Raw genomic sequence first — 26,704 nt, forward strand, 5'->3', positions numbered from 1 at the left:
AAACATGTAGATGTGTTAAAATTGGCATGTAAGCAGCTATATTATCTAAATTTCAAATGTCTATTGAAATTCAACAAGCCTAGATTAGAACCATGTACCAATAGGCTAACTCCACCAAAAGGTGTGTCACACTGTATAAGCCAACACTGTTATCAGCTGACAAATACACAATACTTTACAAGTACAGACAGTGTCATGCTGAAGGACAATCGCAGCGGCAGCAGTGTAAATGAAGATAACACAGTCCTCATAAGCAAAACAGAATTTCATAACTCTTTATCATTGAGAGCACTGAAATCAGGTTCTGAGGGCTTTGGGATATTCACCAGGTCTCTTGAACTTGGCACTCGAAGTCTATGACCACGAAGGTTAGCAGCAAACCGAGAAGCATAGACTGTTGTATTAAGTCCAAATTTTGACGAACTTTCAGGACCCGGAACCAACGCCCTTGCAGAATCATCACTTCCCGCGTAATCCTCGTAGTATTCTTCTTCCTCCTTCCTTCGTCTTCGCCTTAAATGCTTCCTCCATGCAGCTTGAATATAGATTGCAGCCCATGTTCGCCATTGTTGCGAATAGAAACGGAATGTATGCTGAACCTGTCTACTATGTATGTGTCTAAACTGTGATGCAACAAACTTCAATTCCTCTGCTTCTAAAGCAAATGCCTCTACCTCACTCATAGCTTTCACGGTTCTTGTTGATGATGGTAAGCTTGCTGCAGATTTTGGATCCAATGCCCATGTTAGCAACTCTTCACCACAAAAATCACCTTCCTTCAAAACTCCTCTGTTGAAGAAGCCACTTCTTCCACCATCTGTAGTAACACTCTCTAGACGACCACGAATGATGAAGAACATCTCATCAACTGGATCACCTTCCCTAACTATGAAAGTTCGCTCTGTATATAAACTCGGTTTCAATCGCTCACATATCGCATCAAGCAAGCGTTCATCCATGTTAGCAAAGAGAGGAACCTGAATAATATATGTCATACACAGAATACTAATGAGAAAATAAAGAGTTAGAAGTAACACTTTTGTGTTGCAATAAGCAATCTCGGAAAGGACAAGCTAGTTTGCTCAGAACTCACCCTTCTGACTAAATTCAAACAAAGATGACGTTTGATATCTCTTCTAAGATCTTTTGGAAGACTCTGAACCAAATTTTCTTCATCGACCCCTCGGGTGTTCAACCACTTGTATTGGTCGTAGCGTCTGACTCTTTCCCTTAGGTCCGGAGGAAGCAAGCGATGATGCATCCACTGCTCGGAGTCACGCCTTTTGATCCTCATTTCCTCCAGACGAACCGACATTGATTGAAGGTAGGTCTGTCCAATTGCATTTATAACACAAGGATTAAAGTATTATAGTAATCAAGATGCTATAAATCAATGTGTACATTAAAAACTTTCTGCTTACCTGCATGTTTCCAATCAGAAGAGCAAAGAGCACAAGCCCCATAATAGCTATTACTATGGAAAACAAAACCTCTCCAGGGTAGGTACTAGTTAGAAGCCCCTGACCAAGTGTACTGTGAAAAACAAAAACAGAAGGTTATTAGGTCAAAGTGTGAACATGTTATCATCTTATGTGTTCATATTTTAAATCAATAAGAATCAAAGCATATTTATAAAAGATGATATAGGTTAACTCAACATCAAGTGAATCTACAATCTAAAATTCTATAAATTATAGATTTAAGACATATGAAGCACCGACTTTGATACGAACACCAGACACGATATGGGCACATGCACCTTTACATCGCTAATGTGAAAAACATAGGACACCGACACTAATACATATATATTTATTAATTATAATTACATTTATAAACTGAGTGTTTTATAGGTGTTATAAAGAGGACTCGTGTAGATAATATATAGTTCTAAAGAATCCTACAAAGAACATACCTTAAATTCTGAAGTCCCCACCATAGACAGTAGCAAAATTTTGGGAAAACTTCTATGGAAGCAACAATATGAGATTCTATAGCTTGAGAAAAGATTCCATAGTTGAAAGCCGAGTTATCATCTTCAATAAAGCATTTACTTTTAAGCACAGATTGGCTCACATTTCTCCAACTTTCATACCCTGGTATATGCTTACTTGAACTTCCACAATACAAGAAATTTGAATTACATCCTTCAACTTCTTTACATGCATTCTTCCAGCATGTGTCGTTACGTTCTATCGCTAGCAAGTACCATACAGAACCCGTTATCTACAAAAATAATAGTCAGAAAGAAACATTGATCATTCGTGTCGGTAACAAGAATGCTAGAGCTTCCGCCTATAGCGTAATTTATTCTAACCTCTATGTCAGGATATCTACAAAAGCATCATAATTACACCTCAAAAAATTGACTATAAATAAATTTTGGTGTCCAATCGGGAAGCATCAAGAAGTGTACGAGGAGTTCAATTTTAATGGGAAGTTTCCATAGAAAAATTGGATGCTTTTTGGACACGTATCGAGAAATATCCAAAGAGTATATGTATCTGATACAGATATGACACCAACACTTTTTCTTTTATGGATTATCTGAGCTTCATAAGTAATACAGAAGCAATGGAGAATTAAAACTTAAGAAAGAAACTTACATGGCTAGCAAGCATATACCAGATCAAATAGTACATGGCACCGAGCAATGCATTTTCAGAAAAAACACCAGCTGTCTTTTTAACTTCGGAAGCCAAAGGTATGAACCGTACCATTCTCGGAAAATATTGCATGATGACATGTCTCAATAGTGATGTTTTTGTATCCAATACCTTCCAGCGTCTTGCACTATAAAGATACTTCCACACTACCATCTACAACAAACATTAAGACATATTGGCAAAAAAGAAAAAAGAAAAGAGACGAGACGTTATGTAGTACGCAAAACATATTAAGCATGGATGGTATCGCAAACCTGTGGCAGCGGCAGCACAGACCAGAAGTCAATAATGAAATAGCGTTGTAAATATCGCTTTGCGATCAATCCAGGATCTATGACAAGTTCACCTCTTCCAAATACTCGAGATGAAGGTGCAATGAAGGCGGTGCGGAATTGGAAACTTATGCGAATGAGATAAATAAAATCACATATTGTTCTCAATATAACAGTAAACTTCGCTAGATTGTTATCTATGGCTAAACAATATGATTTGTGGTTGAAATAAGGAAGATAAAAAAAGAAAGGATCACAAGCTACAGAAAGGATGCATAGAATCTCGAAAAACTTGTTCCAATAAAGAAGATTCTTATCTTGAGGATCAAATACTTTTTTCTGTGACACTTTAAGATCTTCTGGAAAAACTCCCCAAGTGACTCCACTTTTGAGTGATCTTCCAATATTCATTAGTCCATCTGATCCCTTTTTCACTCCGACTCGAAACGATTTCGACGAATTTTTTTTCCCGCGACCGGGAATAAGAAAAGGCAAACAATCTAAATTAAATCTTAACTTCTTCATCCCACTTGAGCTAGATGGCATTGACGAATTGGAATCCAAATCATCCAACCTACATCATCCACTGTATATTAGTCTGAAAGATGCTTATGTTAATAGAGTCCCTTTCCCTCGAGAACCGGAGAGTTGAGATAAGAAAAGAATAAAAAAATAACCAATCACATTGATATGTTATATCCAAAAATAAAAATACCTCACAAATTTCTCCTTCTGACCTTCAATATACTGTGACTTGTAACCAGAATCAAACATTGTGAAGAAAATAACATAGAGATCTACCAGAAATACTAGATATGTCTAGCAATTTCCTGTCATATGAAATTCATACAATGCATAAGCTCTAGTAGAATATGAAATTCAAACAATTATAATGTAGAATGAAAAAATAGTGAAATTTAAAATAATCGTTACAAAATAAAGGGATTAAAAAATCACACACACAAAGCAACCTGATGAATTATATCCTATGAATGAACCTCGGACACTCTTCGGATTAGGCGCGACATGTCGACACATATAATTACACTAAATTATATGATTTACTCAAATTATTAGCGATGTCGATCTATGCGTGTCTGTGTTGTGTCGTGTTCGGTGTCCGTGTTCGTACATGTGCTTTATGATCACAAGGAAACCTTGAAATAATCATTTTGATCAAACATGTCTCTTTTTAGGTTTGAACAACCTGTGTTCTTATAAACCATTTTTGTTCATAAAATGATAATGAAAATGATTTAAAACACAATTCTTAGAATAATTTCTTTATAGTGATTTGCAACAATCCAATTCCCAGGTCTAAATTAATAGAGACAAAATCATCTTCAGGGTTGTTCATATCCAACAATGGAAAATAATATATATTGTTTCTAATCTATGAAAGATGAAAAATTGGATTTAAAAAGGTTCTCTAAATAAATAAATAAATGAAGAGAAAATATATGTAGAAACTTACTGTGAGAATGTTTGAAGGCATTGATGATACAAAAATATGGTACATTGAGTTTTCTGGAGAAGAAAAGAGAGAGAATGCATGGAAGAGGGAGAAACCTTGTCACCATGTTTTTCGACTTGATTTAGGAACATTATAAGACCGTTATGACAGTTACATGTGTAGGCGTAGCCCCCACATCTTAGATTGCTTTTTTTGGATTATTTTTTTTTTAATAAAATGTAGCTACCGTACTTTATATAATTTTTCTTTTAAATTAAAATATCACTGCTCACAACTAGGGGTATGCATGGTTGAACCGAAACAAACTGAACCATATTTATTCACCTCAATGTAATTCAGACATCTCACAAGCAACATTATTTCTTTCCTACTATCTTTATAGTTTTTTTTTCCCTCTAAGAACGACCAAAGTAGAGTTACAAAAGAAATTGTAAATCAAATGCTTATAACGAGTAAAAAAAATATTACTCCTATAATCAGGTCTAACGGATATGGAGCTAGACTACTACAACACCATAATGTAATGATCTAAAATTCAGAACTTAGAGAAGAAAAATGTATTCACAATAATTATCCGACTCGTCTTGAATATGATTAACTTCTGCGAAATAAACTTTTGAAAAAAAAAAATATAACTTTTATTTTTTACAAAAAATATTACTCTTTAATTTATTAATATAGTTTGGTTAGCGTATGTCAGATAATATTACTCCTTTCAAGACAACAATCGTATTACTCCGTTAGAAACCCTAAATCTCGAAATCCTTCTTGATTTAAAAAAAAAAAACATCTTTGAAGCTAAGATCACAAATATCAATTCTTTTTTAAAAGTGAAGATGACAAAAATCACTTCTCAATACACACATATCCATTGAAGATGACAATCTCCTTGTTCTCCAGCATTATTGCTCCGTCAAGTGTGGTGAATAGTCGCACATGAATTTGAGAGAGAAGAAATGGTGAAGTTTTTTTCAAAGAGGATATGAAGAATGACAGAGGGTGTTCATCAAAGGTGCGTCAAAGATGCATAACACGATACAAAGTGAACAAATCGAATTCAAACAAAACCAACAGTATGAGAATGAGAATAAGATACTCATGATATATGACGGAATTAATTGAAGCACAGACTTAATCATGGTCTCTTTACCTGACTTAGACAATGACCTTCCTCTCCAAGAATTTATCTTCCTCCAGATTTTATCTTTTATGTAACCAAAAGTGGCCTTCTTGCTTCGCCCCACCATAGAAGGAAGCCCCAAATACGTTCCTGTACCCAAAGCATGTTTCACCCCAAGAATATTAGCTAAATCTTGTTTAGCCGCTTGACTCATATTGTTACCGAAGAACACCTCTGATTTGGCAAGATTAACTTGTTGTCCGGACGCTTCCTCATACTCTCTAAGGATACTTATTAGATGTTGAACTTCATTAACTTTAGCCCTGCAAAAAATAAAACAGTCATCTGCAAAAAGTAAGTGAGAAACCGCAGGACCTCTCCTAAAATTTTTGATGCCAGGAATATCTCCTTTAACAACTGCTCTATGAATAAGGGCCGACAAATCCTCCGTTCCAAAAATTCTGATTGTTCCTCTGATACACACTTTGTCATGCACCTTTTCAATCTATTGGCGAGGAGTTTTGACAACATCTTATAAAGCACATTACAAAGCGAAATAGGGCGCATATCCTTCATAGACTTCGGACTATCACACTTGGGAATAAGGCAAATATTAGTTTCGTTTAATGAAGAGGGAAAAAAACCACGATCCATCCAACATTTTGTTGCTTCAAAAATTTCATCACCACATAAGCTCCAAAATCTTTGAAAGAAAGTTGCGTTAAAGCCATCTGGACCAGGGGATTTGTCAGGGTGCATCTGGAATAAAGCCAGCCTAAGCTCCTCCTTAGTGATTGGCTTCAACAACTCTACATTATCCTCCAAGGTGATTTTCGGTGGAGAGAAATAACCACCGGATGTGGTGCGTGAGAAGTGATGATGGAATAACATATGATGTTTTTAGTGTAATTCTTTACATTTGGAGGAACTTTTTGTATTATTTTCATTCGACTAAACTTCTTTGATTAGGGTTCCACGATGAATTGAATCCCTTCTAATTTGTTGGATTCCATTAATAAAGTTTTTATTCAGTTTATAATCTAAAGTCTGATGTAATTCGTATATGTCCGCTTTTATCAAAATCATAGATGGAGAAATATTAGGATTGACAACCCTTGCCTCTGTTCAAACAAAACAATAGTGAATTGCTTAGTTTCTAATATAATTGAAACTAAGTATGAATTTATGGCCATAACTTATATTTCGAACAGCCTATTTGGATTGGTCTAATGGTATTGCCTCTGTTCGAACAAAACTGCAGTGAATTGTTTAGTTTCTAATATAATTAAATTTAAGTATGAATTTATTGATACTCCTTTTGATTTAAAGTTTTTAAAAGCATCATTTTTATTTAACCATATCTTTTCGAAAAATACGATGATCACATAACATGAACCAATTTTTCCCTCTGGATCTTTAATTAATTCTTACACTTTACCTTCTTTTTTTAAGAAGAATTCTTATACTTTACCTTATTATCCTATGATGATAAGAAATTAAATAAAACATAGACCATAAAGGAATGATTTCAGAGCATTATTCCTTAAAGAATATTTTGAACAAATAACAATCCCATTAGTATATGGAATTGACTCTTAATAGCTTCTAATAAGCAATCATATAAAAAATCAGTCAACAATAAATAAAAGAAGTTTATGAGAATTGGTATTAAAACTTGAAGGGTGTATTCAAGGGGAGTTTTGATGTCTACCACATAAAAGTAGAACCTTGGCCACAATTGAAAACCATTGAAATATGCATAAAAACTAACCTAACATAATAGTAATAGGTCTGTGACGCAGACCTTAAATAACTAATGCAAGCACACACACATTCTGAAATTTAAAATATACTCAAGAGCAATTTTGTATGCTACTATCCAGTAAACCTGGAAAGTGATTGATTGTTTTACCTATATACAATCTCAATACTCTCTTTTCTTTTCTTTTTATCTTTTGCTTTGTATAGGAGATTGTTGTAAATAGTGTTTTGGACAATGTTGTTTTTTCCTTAGTACGTCTTGTGCTAGGAAAGACTCTTTTGAGGTGGTAATATAATTCATTTTAGTTTCTTAAAAAAAAAACAATACTCTCTTTTTTGTATAACATATTAACAAGGCCTTACAAAATCTCATAGTTAAGCTATTAACCAACTTACATTGCACAATCACAACGCATATCAACATTATAAATCCAATGTGTAGACTATATCTATAGGATAGCATTGCTAGTTAGCCAGTAGACAGAGCCTTATCCGATGTGAATACGATTGTTTTCGACAGTTCAGATTATCCTGAAAGGATCCTGAATGTGGCATATATAGCAAGCTCTGAAGCTCCCTTGCATCATGTTGTAGCACAAGAGTGTTTGGGATGGCCAATGCAAAAAAGGAAAATAGATAGCCGGTTTCCAACAAGAAAACATAGAGAATCTCTACGATGCATGGGAGAGGTACAATTTACTACTCAAGCGTTGTTCGGGGTTTGTTAAGAAACAACGTTGTTCGAGGAACAAATTTTCAGAGATGGAAATTGCTTTAACTTTCACAGATGGATTGAAACTGACAACCCGCATGCATGCTTTTAGATGCATCAGTAGGAGGTACCATGAAGAACAAAACTGTAGCTGAAATTCGAGAGCTCATCGATAACATGTCCTTATCACTATAAAGGCATAAAAAATGATTTTAACTTGTTCACGGGCTACCTCATTGTTTTTTAACAAAAATAATAAATAGATTTTAAGAAAAGTAAGTCCAATAGTCTTTCATTTAAGAGTCAAAAATCATATATTTGATAAAATGATATATTTTTTTAAAATCCTAAACAAACATTTTTTAAGGGGCTTTGTTTTTTTTTCTTGGTGTTTTAAGGGCCTAAATAGACACTTAATATGACAACCTTAAAAAAAACTTAACATGACAAAAACTATGATTTATTTTTATATAAAAATTAAAAAAAAAAACTAAAAGAAACCCTAATTTTTGTGCGTTCCAAAAAACTAAAACAAACCCTAACTTTTGTGCGTTCCAATTCCTTTCTTCACTCACAAACCGTCAGTGAACGAGAACCCTCACTTTCTTTCTTCCTTTGGCTGTTTTCAGATGGACGCTGACTTCGTCGACCTTTTTGGCTCCGTGAAAAAGCCGAAACGTGTATGCTTGTCCTCTTACTTCTGAAATTCATTTTTCTTCATGTTTCATATATATATATATATGCATGTATGTATTTCTGTATTATTTTATCAAGTTTGCCTTTTTGTTAATGGAAATCTGTTTGTTTGATGAGTATGCTTTATTATTGAAGGAAACCGGCAGTAGCAGTTCATACCATGCCAATATCAAAGATGAACAACAACAACAGTCAATGAAAACCAAAGATGAAATCTTCAAAAAATTCCCAAGTTTTAAGCAATTTGACTTTGTTAATGATGCTTCGGACCATCACTTTATTCATAAAAAATGCCCGTTGAACCAGGCAAGTTTATTTATTCATTCATTTATTTTGATACACTGTTTCTGTTCTAATCTTAATTATAAGGGTTTACAATGTACTCATTTCCTTAACAGCATCCAAATAATTGGTCGGATGCAATCCAGGAAGACTGGGAAATTTTGGAGAAGGATTTGCCGGGTGGGTTTGCTTTGTGTTCAATTCAGTATTGTTATTATGGAATTTTGCTCAATCTCGTCATGTTTTTCTACTCTTTTATCTTTGTCAGATTCCATATTTGTCCGAGCATATAAATCAAAGATGAATCTGTTGAGGGCTGTAATTATTGGACCAAAAGGGACTCCTTACCAGCACGGTCTTTTCTTTTTTGATTTTTACTTCCCTAGTAACTATCCCATTGTACCCCCGGTATGTCGTTGAGGATAATCGTGACATGTGCTCTTGTTCCTTTTCTTTTTAAAGTTTGACAAAAGATACATTTTTAATGGCAGGTAGTCTACTTTCACTCTAGAGGTGTTTGTCCACATCTAAGTTTGTTTGCTTCTGGCCAAGTATACCTTAGTCTACTTGTCACCAAGGATAGCATAGGGAGCGATCTATGGCGCCCACACGTTTCAACAATTTTACAGGTTCTAGTCTCCATACAGGGTCAAATCTTAACAGAACCTATAATCAAACCTCCAGCGGCCAAAAGTACTTCCCAGATATGCAATAAGGATGTGTTCACTAAATCATTGTCGATAATGGAACAAATGATAAGAAGGCCTCCAAAGGTTTGATTCTAGTCTTTCTTTCTTTTCTTTTATATCTTCATGTATGTCATGTTTGCTTTGCCATGCCCACTATGGTGTTTGCTATCGCACGGGTCTATTAGAAAGACAAAACAACTTTAATAGCCATAAAATATTGAAATGGAAATTATGATCAGTTCACTCAACCTGAACTTAGATCAAAGTAATATGGAACTTAATAATGCACAATTAGAATTCTTTTGAAATTGAAATGTCAAAGAGTCTAGACTATTGACCCATTTGTTCATACTCTAATATTTTTTAACAATTGGTTATTAACATAATAAGCTATATTATATGACATTTATATTTGATGTTTGCAATGTGTGATCTTTATGAATAGCAATATGGAATGCATTACATTGACCACAACCTTCACTATTATAAATGAAATTTCATACATTTCAATATTTAGAAAAGTGGTTTAGTATAGCAAAGTTAGTTACTACTGTGGTTAGGTTGCTTAATACAGTTTAAATTTCTTAATATCATGCTAGAAAACCAATAAATGTATTATGTTTGTTTTTTAGACTATAGCTTTGATAATATGCTAAACTTTAAAATGTTTAGTGGAACTTCCTGCGAAATTTCAAAGCTTATCAATTAATCGTAGAACTTAATTGGATATTCATCAATGCATCAAGACATTCAAATTGGAAATTTCAGATTTTAAACAAACGTGTTATAGTTGGAAACTTGGAATTAGTGGCAAACTATTACTCATATGCAAATTTAATAGATAAAAAGTGCAAAAACAAAAGTTAAATCAATTCTCTGAAATAAATCGCTGAAGATTCATGCATCCTCAACAAAAGTTTACTAAAACAAAGAACAAACCAAAAGACCCCAACAATCAATTTCAAAAGACAATCAATTTTGGGTCTTCTAGTGGTAGATGTATCGTCTCCATCAAGATCAATCACGCCCAATAAGTCCAAACTATCAAGTTAAAAAAAAATGAAGATGTTCATAACACAATCAACAAACAAGAATATCAGGTTAGAAGAGCAATAAATAAATCTACGCTTATTAATGAAACCAAAATTCAACAAAATAATGAAACTCTCATGATAAGTCAATGTCACTTAGTGTGAGAATGGCAGAGTTCAAAATAGAAAAACAGATAGTGGTTTTGCAAGTTTGTTTAAGAGAAAAAATGCATATTTGTTCATGGTAACTTAAATTTGTGGCTATTCCTTTTCCGAGGTTTAATTTTAAGATTATTTTTTTTCAGAATTTCGAAGACTTTATTGTAGGGCATTTCATCAACCGTGCTCATGATATTCTGGAGGCATACAATGCATACATGGAAGAGGGTAAAGTGGAGTGTTTGGTCAAAGGTGGGGTTTAGAGGGTCGCGAAAGCTGTTAGGGTTTAATTATTATTCTTTAGCTAGACTTATTAACGTGGTTGTCCCGAATTATGCAGGAAATGGAGCCATGCACTTTGAGAGTTACTTGCAAAGGATGGTAAGAATGGCAGCAACGGACCAAGCCGTCTTAGAGTATTATAATACTTCATTGGCTGAACGTATGAAAGCACTTGTAAAAGAGTTTACAAGAATTGGAGTCGAGGACTGTGAGAAATTCCTTTATGGGGGCAACATGAAACGCAAACAAAAGAACATGGCAAGTGGAAACCTCTAATCTCACACTAGCGGAGTTGCTTTTGCGGGACTAATCCTCTTTAGTGATCGGAAGGTCTAGTGAAATTCTATCTATTGAAAAATAAATGTATTTGAAAAATTAAATGTTAAAATCAAGAGAGATGATGTTTAATGACTTGAATTTGACACCGGAGAAAACTGCACATGTTTTCACGAGAGAGATGATATATTCCCTGCTCTTGCACTCCGCATTTAACACTCGTTTTTGTGTATAGCCATGTCACCTTGTTTTTTTTATGTTGTTCACGGAATTCTAAATATGTTTATTACTTCCTCCGTCTCAAATTATGTCGTTTTGATAAAAACTTGTTTTAAATTTTATGTCGTTTTACAATATACTTCAATGTTCATGATTGGTGATAGTGCAATAGCTTGGTCATCTAAAAAGCAACCTATAGTTACTCTCTTCACTACTGAAGCAGAATATGTTGCAGCAGCTTCATGTTTATGTTAGGGAATTTGGTTAAGAAGAATCCTGCACCACTTGAATGAGGAACTTAAAGAAGTAACAACAATATACTGTGATAATAGCTCATCAATAAAGCTATCTAAGAATCCAATCATGCATGGTAGATACAAACATATAGATGTCAGGTTTCACTACCTAAGAGACTTAACTAATTAAAGATGGAATCATGGAATTGAAGCATTGCAACTCACAAGATCAACTAGCTGACATTATGACAAAGCCATTGAAGTTGGAAGCATGTGGCAGACTGAGATCTAAGCTTGGCATTATGGATAGCTTGAAAGAACCAAACTAACTCCCTGTATAAATTGTTTTAGAGACTGCTCAGTTTAAGCGAGGGATTCATAGGGTTAAGTAGTTTGTTAATATGCAAGCTTAATCATGTTTTAGTGTTTTTAAAGTTAGTCTTTGCACAGTTGCTTGTGGTGCAAGCTAGCTTAGTTGTTTTGTTACCTTGTTTATAAATAGGTGACTACTGCTTGTATTTCACAACTTGAATAATGAAAAACACTTTTCTCTTTACAGTAATTGTGTTTAAGTGGTTAACGAGCTTCACTAAAAAACGAATTGTTTAGAAGAACTTAAGTTTTATTTATGGATCAATTCTGAGCCAAACATTACTTATCTTTTGACCGAACTTTGGATTACGCCTACTTCTCCTAGGAATAGAAGGTTACCACACACACAAAAAAAAAAAAAAAAAAAAAGTGGATATCAACTACGCGCACAGTCGGATAACAATATTTCTCTTTACATTTTCATTATATTATTTCTCGTGTTAAATTAACTTTATATTTAGCTCTTCAACATATTACTACAAGAGTCTAACAAGCCGACCTTAGTTTTCTCTCTCTTGGTTCTCTCTTCCATCATCTTCATCGAGTAGATGATTTTGGATCAATATTTGACTTGAAATCACTCATCTGCATCTTTTTCTCTCTATTTTAATCTAAATAAGTGATTTTCACATAAATTTAGTTTTTTTCTTCGTGATTCGTCGTCTTGTGCGACGTTGTTTGTGGTCTTCATTTGATTCATATTAAAATATCGATTATTCAATCAATGATTTGGACCTGAACATTATAGATTTGGAGTCATAGGTATATTAGTCACTTTGGAACCAAAATCACTTATCCTTTGCATAAAAATAAACTAAATATGGACTAAAATTAAACAAATTTTATACAGGAAAAAAATGTATTCCTTAAATAATTGAGAATAACCTATGGTTTCAATTTTCCAGTGACTAATTAAGCACACGACCTTATGATATCATACTTTAAGTAATAATTTATTTATTCAATGTTGACTGCTTAAGAGAAGTAGAAGTAATTGAAGCAAGTTGATCAGTGGGATTATTATTAATCAATTGCATGATTTTGTGTTTACTGTCACTGCCTCATTGGGATAGGGAAGTCAGAACAACGTTTAAGGAACGACATCTATGCCACCTAAATTTTATTTTATTTTTTCTAAAGCAAAACACATTTTAAAAGACTATTTGTGTTCCAATGAGAATTCACTTAATTAGTGTAAACTATCAAAAAAAGAAATGCGAAAGAATTCAGTATGAAGTGTCACAAAACAAAGTTGACTTTCATTATATATTTTTGGGTCATGCTAGCATTAAGGAATCGAAAAAAAACTATTTGTATTGGAAAACATAATATTTTAACTTTTAAGTAGTTGAATGTATGACTTTTGATACATATATTTCTACAATAAATTTCTTAACATGTACCATTGAGGGTACAAATTAGCATTTACCTTTTTCTTTTACTACAAATTGATAGACTGGTTATATCCTCTAGGTATTAGATTGTTACCGTCTACGTCAATTTCGTACATGTTTAGATTGATGATGAAATTGACAAAATCATCATAATTACTGTAATTTTAACAAAAACTACATTTTCCACTTCTACAAAATTACGGCATAGATTATGTTTCATTTATGTTGTCACAAAACGTATACGTATAATTAAGGGATTTGGACATTTTATCAAATAAAAAAATAAAAAAATATGGCAGCTCATAATTTAATTTCATCAAATTGATTTCTAAGAGACATGTCTGATGTCTCCACTCCAACCACCACCAATAATTTGTTTCTCTCTAATTTGATACTATTCAGAATAATAGTGAATATTTCAAAAATACTAAATTTATATTTATTCAAATATGTAACTTTATAAACAATTAATAGATTTAATGTCATTTTAAAATTAATATTTCTACTTTTTTATTCCTTTATCAACTTGGATTGTGAGCTTCATTTTGACTTCTAATACATGATTTCTTGTTAATAACGAATGTATATGAATTATTATTTTTGTTTTTTTCTTGTTAATAAACTAATCATGTATATGAATTATTATTTTTGTTTTATTTTATTTTTATCCTTAGGTAACGTCATGATAGTGCTATATCATTATGACATCTTGTCCTTTCCTATAATTAACCTAAAGTATAAGACTTACATAAACAAAACCAAACACAAACCAAACTCTTGTTCACATTATTTTTGTTTCAATGAAAATATAAACTCTCCTCTCTTAACTTATTTGCTAACATCACATGAATTGAATTATTTCTTTTCTTATAAACTCTCCTCTCTTATTTACCACATAAACTCTTCTCAAAATATTATGGAAATCCTTCAAATCACTAAGGATAAGATAGTGAAGAGTTCCAAGAGATTTACAACATTATTTGTTGTAATTTTCATAGCATTTCCTCTTGTAATCATTGTTAACTCAAACACAAGTTTCTCTCTCTTTGAGCAGTTTACAAAAGGCAAGGTGCTACTTGTTGGAGAAATTGAAAATGTGAAGAACAATACAAATGTCACAACCAATGGAGGAACAGTCCATAAAATTTCAGATGGTGGCAACATAAAAGGAGAATTTAATAATACCATGTCAAAGGTATGTAACTATATATGTCTAATTTCATAAGTTCAAGGATTCAATTAAGAAAACTAGATATCTAATTTAATATTTTGACAAATTCAAAGACTCGCTCAATTTTTATTTTTTTTTTCTAGTTTAAGAACCAATTTAAAAACTATCAAATTGTTCAAGGCCCCATAGAGTAATTAAAAGTTGTATACATTAAACATACTTTTGTTAGTTAATTAAATAAAACTAATTTTTGTTCTATTTTGTCCACAACTCACCATTTTCTTAATGTACTTGTCAAATTCAAGGTGCAGGGGAAAATTCAAAATTCTACTAAAACAACTCAAGAAAGACCAGCTACAACAACAGGTTTGTAAATCAAAACCATGATATTTCTATTCATCTTGCAATCATAGATATTTTTATTTAAAAAAAAAAAAAAAATCTTGATGATTAGTATAATAATTTTTGGGACTTATTCTATCTCTCTCAAATCTACAGGTTTGAAGAATGACACAATGACAAGTTCCACAAATGATCCAACTCTACATACTCCAATCCATAATGACAAAGAAAAACTGCTTAATGGACTCTTAGCTTCTGGATTTGAAGATGCCTCATGCGTAAGCAGGTTACAATCTCATTTATATCGCAAAGTTTCACCTCATAAACCTTCTTCATATTTAATATCGAAACTACGCAACTACGAAGAAATTCATAGAAGGTGTGGACCTAATGGTAAGGATTATCACAAAAGCATGAGAAAGATTCTAAATTCGGGTGATGCTTCGATTTGCAAATACCTTATTTGGACACCAGCTAATGGTTTAGGAAACCAAATGGTTAGCATGGCTGCAACATTTATGTATGCTCTCCTCACAAACCGTGTTATGCTCGTAAGATTCAGGAAAGACAAACAAGGTATATTTTGTGAGCCTTTTTTGAATTCAACTTGGTTGTTACCAGAAAAGTCTCCTTTTTGGAATGAAAATCATGTTGAAACATATCAAAGTTTGATAGAGAAGGAAAAAGCTAACAATAATTCTAAATTGGATTTGCCATCATCATTATTTCTCAACCTACAATACCGACCAAATTTACCTGAGAAATTTTTTCACTGTGATCATAGTCAAGCTCTTATCATTAAGGTTCCTTTGTTAATTTTGCAATCAGATCAATATTTTGTACCTTCTCTTTTCATGACACCTTTTTTCAACAAGGAACTTGAAAAAATGTTCGTTGAAAAGGACACCGTTTTTCACCATTTAGGACGCTACCTTTTCCACCCTTCGAATGAAGCGTGGAGACTAATCACAAATTTCTATCAAGCACACTTGGCTAAAGCAGATGAGAAAATAGGTCTTCAAATAAGAGTGTTCAATCCTACTTTAACTCCACAAGAAGCAATTATGAATCTAGTTTTAAATTGCACCATTCACAATAAGTTACTACCAAAAGTACTTGGTATGAAAAATTCAAGCGACAAAAACAAAACGATTGTGAAGGTTGTTCTTGTTGCGTCTTTATATCCAGAATACGGTGATAATTTAAAGACGATGTATACGAATAAATCAACTTCTTCAGGGGAAATAATAGAAGTTCATCAAGCAAGTGGTGAAGAGCAACAAAAATTTAATGATAATAAGCATAATATGAAGGCTTGGGTTGATATGTATCTACTAAGTTTATCTGATGTGTTGGTTACTACTTCTTTGTCTACTTTTGGATATGTTGCTCAAGGCTTGGGAAATTTGAGGCCATGGCTTCTATACAAGATAATAAGTAATGACACTCATTTTCCAGCTTGTGAAAGAGAGTTCTCAATGGAGCCATGTTATCATGCTCCTCCTAAGCATTACTGTAGTGGAAAGCCAATAAAAGATTTTGCTTCTTCTTTCATTTATATGAGGAAATGTAAGGATTTTTGGTTTGGTGTAAAGTTGCTTAGTGATATAAATAGTTAGAGATGTTTCATGGGATTAAAAGTGTGTTTAAGAAATTTCTACTAATTATATTTCAATTGAAGTAGATGTGCAGAATTTATAACTTATATATCATATAACTTTCTCACACTTTATCGATAAGATATATAAAATATACACCAATATTTAAAGGAAAATTTTATGGTGAAGTCATGAGAATGAGTTAAATGGTTAATCATCGAGTATTTGTGTATTTAATCCATGTCACGTCAGATTATATGGTGTATTGCACATTTGCCCATAAGGTGTGTCATTATATCTTTACTTATTGCAATTTGTGTCCCTGATTAAATCAAAATTAAACATAGATTCCTATTTGTGCACTAAAATTGAAATTCCCCTTATGAAGATTGATTTGTAATAAGGTAAAATTTAGTTTTAGAATGGTCCACTAGCAGTACACTAGCTGACATGACATCTTATTAGCTAAACAAAATAACTTTTTCAATGCTTCAAAAAAAAAAAAAAACTTTTTTAAAAAAATCAATTTTCTGACTGCACCATAGAAGCCCCTCCATAAAATCTCATAAATGGTCCATACAACATTATATCATACTTATACAGCTCATATATATTCTGCTCTAAGGGTAAAAAAAATAATAATAATAAGGTACCTCATATGATAGAACCAATAATAATAATGATGATGGCATACTTTATTATGAAATCAAACATTAATGATGATACCATACCTTATCTAAGCTATTTCTAGGAGCTTGATAACTCATATTTCTAACTTTTTATACGGTTTGTTTTACTTGTTATTTTGGTCATCTTTTATTGATGAGTTTTTAGGATTTTTCACTACTATTTGTTTATTTTCTTTCTATCGGAGTGATCGTTGAGCCAAGATTTAGAGTTAAAAGTGATGCATTCAAGCCATACAACATATACCTTGCTTATATACGATGTTCAATAATGATGCAAAAAGGAGCAAATGGAGAAAATGATTTTATATTTTTGAGAGCGAAAATGGACAAAAGGAATGAAGGGTAAACTAATCCCCTAATGTTTCCCTTTTATATACGTTGCTATTTTGTAATATGGAATATGGATGGTCATCTAATATAATTGAGTGTTAAAGAGTAAAGACCTCCTTGGCTATAAATAGGCATGAGACATAACAGAAAGATATCATATTTTCACGGTGACATTTAACCTGGGACAGTAAAGTTTTTTCCCACCATAGGAAAGTTGGATTTTTACCATTAGATTAAAGAGCTGTATTGATCTTACCATGGTCTTTCTATACATTATTCATCCTCTAGATCTGGAATTTCACACAAATAATCAAATAATCTTCATCATCAACAACAACAGATGATCTCTCCAAGAAATTGAATCTAACATTTTACGCTTTACGGTCCTCTTCAAATTTTCACGGAATGGGTTCAAAACATAAAGGCATAAAAGACTCAACTAATTCACACAAGCTATTGATCACAGTACACTGATAAGCACCGAAGGAGAATCATTGAAATTAAGTTTGGATTTTATGGGTTTTAGTTTTAGGAGTTGTTGAATTCTATTCTCTTTTCGATGAATTTTGTTTCTCAGTTTTTTTTTTTCTTTTTATAAGGGCAATGGATCAAATATTTCAATGAAAATGTATGATTTTTTTTTCAATGAAATTAAAATACAGGGAAGATTGTGATTGTTTAATGGCAAAGGTTAAAGACTGAAATTAAACATGGTGGTGGTTACTGGTTAGGGTAGTTCTGTTCTTGAGGGTAGAGAGAGGATGTAGAGAGGGAAAAATTGAGGGAAATTTGATACTGACAGACCATAGTAAATTTGTGTTCTTGATTAAATCTAATGGTTTAATCTAACTTTCCCATGGTGGGAAACAACTTCACTTACCCAAATTAAATGTCACCTATTTTCACTTGTAAGACTTAAGAATCTATACTTTTCAAATCCAATCCAAGTTCCTTTTATCTTTCTTCATAATCATTGCTTATTCGTGTTTTATAATTTAGATTGTCGTGAGTGAGTGAGTAATTCATAGTAGTCTTGAGTTTTAGAGGAATTCGATGATTGAATCCTTCTAAACCTACATTCACTCTACTTGTTATATTTTTGAGTTTTCAATTCAATATTTGTGTTTCACATAATGTAGAGATTTTTTTTGAGTAAACACAATATAGAGATATACACCGTAGATTTCATAATCTTAGATATTGATTAGTTAATGAAAATAAAGATTAATATCCAACTTATAAGATTGAACAAAATAATCGACACATGAGAATAGTTTAGGTTCTTTTAAGATGTTTTAGGATGATTATTTTTAATGGATCTCGACATTGAATCCATCAAGAGAATAGGGAGGGCCGTTGAATCAAGTTACGATGTATTTCAAAAGGAATCATTGAATATCAATGTTTACCTCATCTTTGAAAACTCGGTCTTATAATTAAAAATAAAAGAATTTGGGATAAGCTTTAAGCTCTCAATAATTTACTACACTTATATCATTGCATATTTTCGATCAAAATAAACGACGATAAACCGTGTTGAACACGCGTCCCTTAACCTGCAAAACACTCGCTTTACCACCGAACTATTTGCTTCATTTATGTATTAAATGCTTCTATTAATATATATATATATATATATATATATATATATATATATATATATATATATATATATATATATAAAGAGAATAAAGAAATTTTAGCTGTCTTTTTTATTATCCAATATTTCAATTACACCATCAAACAAATTTTCCTATAACAATTTATTGTTGGTGTCATTAAAAAAGATCAAAATTTATATTATATTTGCTATTTTTTTTAAAAGGATTATACTTGTTATATTATTGGTGGAGAACTTTTGAAACAACCCTCTCTCTCTCTCATACTCACATGTGTTTATATTCTCTCTCCTTTTGTTTCTCTCTCTATTGATTTTGTCTAATAAGAATAGAGAAAAAGTGGTTGCCACAAAGGTTGTACAAAATTGGTTGTACAAATATCATTTCTCTTATTGGTGTAAATAGATAAACATGATTCATTGAATTTGTTATATTGTTTTCAAGGAGAGTTTTGTTATAGTTTGAGAGTTACAACCATTTATATTTATACTTTTAATAAAAATCAAAATTTCATCAAAAACATCATTTATAATTTATAAATGTTAACACAAAGAAAAGAGTGTATGTCATTCCAATAGTAAATAAAAAACACATTATGCCTTAAAAAAAAATTACAACATTGAATAGCTATAACCATACATGAATTTGTTATATTGTTTTCAAGGAGAGTTTTGTTATAGTTTGAGAGTTACAACCATTTATATTTATACTTTTAATAAAAATCAAAATTTCATCAAAAACATCATTTATAATTTATAAATGTTAACACAACGAAAAGAGTGTCTGGCATTCCAATAGTAAATAAAAAACATAATATGCCTTAAAAAAACAATTACAGCATTGAATAGCTATAACCAAACATGGATTTTTTTTATAAAAAAATTAGAGATGTTTTCTTAAGCGACAAAATTTCAATCTCTAAGGTATAAAAATTGGTGGCTAATATCTTTAGCAACAGAAATAGTGATTGAAAATTCGGACGCTAAAGTAAAAATCGATTTTTAATATGGTTAGTGACATAAATAAGAACAAAATAAATGGGTTAAGATCCTCTCCATTTATAAATTTTTTCATTTGTTGCAATTTAGAGAGAGATAGACACAAAAAATAAGTGGTGGGTCCCATCATTAGGTGGGTCCCACCATCATTAATTATTTTTTTACTTTTCATGTGTCTTTATCTCTCTAAATGGAGGAAATGGAGAGGGAAATAAATGGAGAAGATTTTGACTCAAAATAAAGTATACTGTTGTTATTTTTTGGGAGAATATAGTAGCTAACCATATTTTATTGCAGTATAAAATAAAATACGCGTGATACTGTTGTTATTGTTACTAGGGTTTTGTGAATTGGGATCGGGATGGGTTCAAGACCAGAGGCGGTAGCTCCGCCGGAGATATTTTACGACGATGATACAGCACGGAAATATACCTCTAATTCCCGTAACATTCAAATTCAGGTTTTCCCTCTTCTTCTTCTTCTTTTTAATCCTTTTTTATTTTTATTTTTTTATTTCGATTTCTGATTTGTTGTGTTTGACAAAGACTTCAATGACTGAGCGAGCTCTGGAGCTTCTCAATTTACCCAAAGACGGTGTTCCTAAGCTACTCCTTGACATTGGTATGCCATTTCACTTTAGTTAGCTTTGTTGTTTTCATAGGTCACAAACACCGGATACGACACTGACACTCTGACACTGACACATTCATATAAGTTTTTGTAATCATACATGTGAGTTTCGTATCGGACATGGACATGGGTCAAACATCATATGCACCTTCGATCATAAGGGTCGGTGATTCAGGGTCTATTTCTCATTCATTATATAATTTGTGAATGTTTGTTTTGTTTAGGTTGTGGATCGGGACTTAGCGGTGAGGTAATTACAGAGAGTGGACACCATTGGGTTGGTCTTGACATTGCACCCTCAATGCTTGGTATGCAAGTAATTTTACTTATTCATATCTATTTTGCTTATTTTTGTTTTGATAATTTTTTTGAAAATCAAATTGTTAACTTGTAGATATCGCATTGGACCGTGAGGTTGAGGGCGACCTTTTACTCGGTGACATGGGTCAGGTATACTGTTAAACCTGATTTCAGCAAATTGTTGTCAATCATAGATTTTGTGGAAAATAACAGTTTGTAGGAATTCTGTTATGTTATAGTGTTTATTATATCAGTGTTTATGTATAGGCTATTTCTATCTCTATAATAAATTATAAAATAAAGACAAATTGTGTTCATATGAGCTATAAGTTATAAGCTATCCTTGAGAACTAATAGAAATAACCTAAATTTGGTTTATGAAAACATGTCGTAAGCTTTTTGTCTGTTTCTATAAGTTCTTCCAAACAGTCTCACAAGTGTTTATGTCAGTAGATTAGCTCAAATAAGTCAATCCAACCAAACACTTTATGTTATTATGCTCTAATAAAGGCTATTAGTTTCCTTTTCCATGTTATTGATAAACATTAGTGTGCAGTCATGCCGCACCTGTCTATCCCTTGATAAAAATAATATGTTACAAAGTTTATGCAGTTGTTTAAAAAGTCAGTATTTGATCAAGTAAACAATGGAAAAATTGTAAATATAGTAGTTTAAATGAAGGATAAAATTGGAAAAAAATACTACATCAAAACTTAATATCCCCTTTTTATATTGAGGTTATAGATAACATAAAGACACATTCTCTCTATCTTTCTTACTACTTTGTTTTGGTTTCAGGGTTTAGGGCTTCGTTTTGGAATGTTTGATGGGGCCATCGGTATATCTACCATTCAGGTTTGCTTTTGATAAATGAAAAATTCAAACTAAAAAAATTCATGCATGGTCACTGTGTCAAGAAGAATATAGTCATAGCACCGATGAAATGAAACTCAATTAAAAAGAAATGCAATGAAAAGATATAAAACTGTGTTAAACTTTTAATCTCTAACAGCCAACGTCCCCAGTTTGATCTGGGATAAGTCATCCTTTTCTACCAAGTTTTCTTGGTTTACGTGTCTGATTTTCATTCCTTTTTTTTTTTTTTTTTTTTTTACTTGATAATGCAGTGGTTATGTAATGCTGATAAATCCTTTCACAACCCTCATCTAAGATTGAAGTATGCTGTTTTCCTTATCTATTATACATTTTTTTTCCAATGTATGTAAAGCATATGGAAACTTGCTGCATTTTTCCTCGCTTCTTTACAACTTTTTTTTGTTCCTTTGTAGGGCTTTTTTTACATCCTTATACAAATGCCTGACAAATGGGGCTAGAGCAGTATTTCAAGTGTATCCGGAAAACGATGATCAACGGGAATTGTTGTCGAGTCCTGCAATGAAAGCTGGATTTAGTGGGGGTATAGTGGTGGATTATAAGGACAGGTATGAGTAATACTTACAAAGCCCTTCGTTTCATCAAAGAGTAATTTGCAGAATTTGTGTTTTTTATTTCTTTTTTATTTTTATTTTTTATTTTTACTGATATCAAAATAAAAGAATAATATTACTATTTGGGCTTAGGGTCTAGCTCAAGGGAGGACTGCCCATTCCTTATAGGCACTCTTTGTTCGCCCATCACTGTTTTTTTTTTTTTTCTCAACAATTTTTGTGAGAACTGATGAGGGCTATAAACTCCCATATCGCTAAAGTATTTACACATTATCCATATTCAATACCGATAGCTTACGATACCTTTATTTGCAAATGCAAGGAGTATCCTCCAATTATTGTTATCTCTTAACTGATATAAAATGAAAGAATACTTTTACAATTTGGGCTTAGGGCGTAACTTAAGGGAGGACTAAGCAAGGCGTATAATCACTCTTTGTTCTCCTATCACTGTTTTTTTTTGCTCAATATTTTTTGTGAGAACCGATGAAGGCTATAAACTCCCATATTGCTAAAGTATTTACATATTATCCATTTTCAATACTGACAGCGTACAATACCCCTGTATGCAATTCGAAGGAGTATCCTCCAATAATCTTTATCTTTTAACTGATATAAAAATAAAAGAATATTACAATTTGGGTTTAGGGGGTAACCCAAGGGAGGACTACCCAATGTGTATAAGCACTCTTTGTTCTCCTATCACTGTTTTTTGCTATAAGAGGGGCACTGATCTAGGGGTATTAGTGGGATGGTGTACATGATATATGTGTTGATGGTGGTGATTGACTTGAATTGGCAGAATTGTCTCTTTATGAATTAGATGTAGAATTAATGCTTTTTTGGATGGTGAGAATGAGATGTAAGTAATGTACTCCCTCCTCCCTTTCAAAATGAGTGTCGTTTAAGGTTTTTACACACAAATTTAGAAATGTAATAATGGTGTCAAAAGACATGACAATTTTACTAAACTAACCATTTTTTTTTTACTATTGGTGTAATGCTTTGGAAGAGTGTACACTCAATTGATTAGAGGGTGCAATTGGAAGTATAATAATAGTTCTACATTGAAAAGTGCAAATGACATTATTTTGAAACAATTCTTTTTGGCTAAATCGACACTTATTTTGAAACAGAGGGAGTATATAGTATTAGAAAACAGGGAGTAACTAGTAAGCAATTGAATTGAATCTAAGACTTAATTTTGTGAAATTCTTTTATTGATACATGGTTACGTAAGAGAATACTCTTGTGACATATGTATAAGTAATATATTTTTTATATGGATGTAAGGGAATGATGTGTATGAGCTTTTTTGTTATCATCCCGATCTATGCTGTCAATAGCAGCCGTGGGCGACATGGAACAGTGGCTAGCCTCTGCGACACATGGCGAACCTGCGCAGAAGGGAGTTGCAACTTGCAACCATGTTAGCGACTCAGAAGAGCATTGTGCCGCTACAGGAGCACAATTGTTCTCCTCTATTTCCCTGGTCGCCACCGGCGTCCATCCCCTGCCATCGCCAGCCGTCATCAACCTCTGCCTTTGTCAACCTCTGTCCCAGACCCACTCTTAGCTTAGTTTTCTTGCAGGGCTTTTCTTTAGCTCAAGGGTTTTCTGGCAGTTGGGTTTTGGGTTCTGTTTAGAAGTTAGGGTTTTTGATGTTGACTATATTTGACAATTTCACAATCCACCCCTTATATTCTCAGAGGGCCCTCAAATACACCACCGGAAAGACCCTTCTGGTAGCTAACGAGGGACTGTTTGAGAAATTATCCTATTTATTTACTACTAGCTTTTTCCTAAAAAAGGGATAATGGGCTGGGTCTGGAATTAAAACCTATTCTTTACAACTATCTTTAATTTAAGTGGACCTGTTCAGTTGACCAAAAAAAGTAACACCTTTTAATTGTTTCCCCTCTTATAAAGTTGTGTTGTATGTCTATAAGTGTAGATCAGTTGGTAGCTACCAGGGACATCATTTGTAGTGGCTGAAGTTTGAAACCCAGATTCTCCACACTTAAAGTGTGTGAATCTAACCACTAGGCTACTTGACAAACAAAAGTTTTGTGGTGTATAAATAAACAAATATATATAATACAATCTTTATCATTTATAGTCATAACATAGATATAAACATAATTGAATATATATAGTATTAACTATTTATAGTTCTTTTTTATACTTATAGTTATTTGCTTGTGTGTGTGTGTGTGTTTGATTTGATAATTAAATATTTAGATAAATATTAATAAAATAGTGGCCACTCCTCTATCCGAGACTGTCAACATATATCATAATTATCTTTGTGTTTTGTTCAACTTGTTTTTTTCTTTTTCACTAACCGTGGAACAATTGTTGTCTTGTGATAGTCCTAAGAAGAGAAAAGAGTATCTTTTTCTCGTATGTGGTCAAGAAGTACCCTTGCCCTTGCCCGAAGGTAGAACTGAAGACAACGACGACAGTGGAAGTGAAACAAATAAAACAGTAAGTCCCCCCACTTCTGTGTATTTGATTCATATTCAGGTCTCATCAAGAGATGTACTGAATTTTTTTTTTAAATATTCTTCATAAAGTATGACTTTGGTCACAAAACACCTGGTATTGATTTATTCTTCTATCCGTCACAAAGCACCTGTTCATAAATTGGTTATAGCTTGTCTAAAAAGAGCATTTCACTTTGTAGCATAAAGTAAAATCTCTCTATCATTGATGGCAACATTCATGCTACTATTACATGCACATGTATTAAAATCACGGATGAATAAACATATTAACCGATAACTTTCTTGTCAATGCCTGAAATGCCCTTATGCTGGGGAATAATGTAGATGCCTCTTTTAACATGTCATTTTTTCACAAGCTTATTGCTAGTTTTACTATATTGAACAAACAAAAATACTGCAGGTACATGTTTTAGACAGGCGTAGACCGTGGAAGATACAGAAAAATAATAAGAGTGAAAAGGGCAGGGAATGGATAAAGAGGAAGAAGGAGCAGATGAGAAGAAGAGGAGATGATGTTCCTCCAGATACCAAGTACACTGGTCGGAAACGGAAAAATCACTTTTGATATTGTTTATCATATACGTTAACTTATACATGGTGGTATTTATGGTTGGCTGAAAACTAAATTATTCCACTTATCTGAAATTAGGGGTGCTTAAACTGCTTCGTCTTCATCATTTACTTTGGCGAACCCCCGTATCCATGTTGCATATTCATCTGGCAATTTGCTACCTTTTTCTTTCTAAAACAGTTACTGTTTTGATTTGAGTTATATTTACACCTAGTTACAAGGTCAATAGTTATTTCAATGTTGAGAGGACCAATTTCTAAACACTTGAAATTAAGTTTTGAATTGAAGGTGAAACAACGTAGGTGAATGCATGTGTTTACAAATTCATAACCTTTACCAATTAAGCATATCTCAATTGATTAAAATAATATTGAACTTATATTTTTCATTCTGGATTCAAAATTGTGTCTTCTCAAGTAGAATAATTCTATTTTGTCTATCAAAACAATGATTCAGACTTCAGATGAACCAACAACATAAATTTGAACTCTAAGACGAGTTTAGTCTATCAAATTCGACCATATCATTATCCTATCTACATAGTTTTTACTGTTCTTATGGTCTAATAAAATTGTTTCTCATATAAGAAATACATGGTTGACAAATCAATATTTTATGTTAGTTCCAAAAACAATTCAACAAACGTACATATTTGAAGTCATATTTTTTTCATCTCAAGTCAATATTTTGATCTTCATAGACAATGTAATTCTACACTGTCAGCTTGAAAATAAATTTGGTTATGTCTAAATTTTAAATTCAGATATGAACTACTATATTTTGACCAATAATATTTTCTAAAATGTATTTTAGTTTCCTAATCATCACACTCTAGAACACAATTATTCTAATAAAGCAAG

The 26,704-nt window shown here is 32.5% G+C and overlaps 4 protein-coding genes across 5 annotated transcripts; 3 read left to right on the plus strand and 1 right to left on the minus strand.

Moving 5' to 3' along the window:
* Positions 1-131: 131 nt before the first annotated feature.
* Positions 132-3,712, minus strand: LOC112421063 (putative cyclic nucleotide-gated ion channel 8). The gene is made up of 7 exons (XM_024781102.2): positions 3,654-3,712; positions 2,921-3,512; positions 2,607-2,819; positions 1,916-2,226; positions 1,422-1,533; positions 1,094-1,330; positions 132-977 (listed from the first exon to the last, which is right to left on the minus strand). The coding sequence occupies exons 1-7, from the start codon at positions 3,710-3,712 to the stop codon at positions 267-269; spliced, it is 2,235 nt and encodes a 744-aa protein (XP_024636870.1). The 3' UTR covers positions 132-266.
* Positions 3,713-8,794: 5,082 nt separating this feature from the next.
* Positions 8,795-11,420, plus strand: LOC25491186 (probable ubiquitin-conjugating enzyme E2 25). The gene is made up of 6 exons (XM_024782444.1): positions 8,795-9,007; positions 9,100-9,163; positions 9,252-9,391; positions 9,475-9,756; positions 11,009-11,090; positions 11,203-11,420. The coding sequence occupies exons 1-6, from the start codon at positions 8,795-8,797 to the stop codon at positions 11,418-11,420; spliced, it is 999 nt and encodes a 332-aa protein (XP_024638212.1).
* A 3,062-nt stretch (positions 11,421-14,482) lies between these two features.
* Positions 14,483-16,837, plus strand: LOC11418689 (probable fucosyltransferase 7). 2 transcript variants are annotated; one of them, XM_024780346.2, is made up of 3 exons: positions 14,483-14,836; positions 15,124-15,178; positions 15,311-16,837. In XM_024780346.2, the coding sequence occupies exons 1-3, from the start codon at positions 14,558-14,560 to the stop codon at positions 16,771-16,773; spliced, it is 1,797 nt and encodes a 598-aa protein (XP_024636114.1). In that variant the 5' UTR covers positions 14,483-14,557; the 3' UTR covers positions 16,774-16,837. The 2 variants fall into 2 exon arrangements, with proteins under 2 accessions (XP_024636114.1, XP_003604261.2); XM_003604213.4 differs by having other exon boundaries at positions 14,485-14,836; positions 15,118-15,178.
* A 3,849-nt stretch (positions 16,838-20,686) lies between these two features.
* Positions 20,687-26,082, plus strand: LOC11420496 (18S rRNA (guanine-N(7))-methyltransferase RID2). Its single transcript, XM_003604233.4, has 9 exons — positions 20,687-20,848; positions 20,934-21,009; positions 21,243-21,326; positions 21,413-21,468; positions 22,117-22,173; positions 22,446-22,495; positions 22,608-22,760; positions 25,139-25,253; positions 25,674-26,082. Exons 1-9 carry the CDS (start codon positions 20,750-20,752, stop codon positions 25,836-25,838), a joined length of 855 nt encoding a protein of 284 aa, XP_003604281.1. The 5' UTR covers positions 20,687-20,749; the 3' UTR covers positions 25,839-26,082.
* Positions 26,083-26,704: the final 622 nt, after the last annotated feature.

Source organism: Medicago truncatula, chromosome 4 (genome assembly GCF_003473485.1).
Source record: "Medicago truncatula cultivar Jemalong A17 chromosome 4, MtrunA17r5.0-ANR, whole genome shotgun sequence".
Lineage (NCBI taxonomy): Eukaryota > Viridiplantae > Streptophyta > Magnoliopsida > Fabales > Fabaceae > Medicago > Medicago truncatula.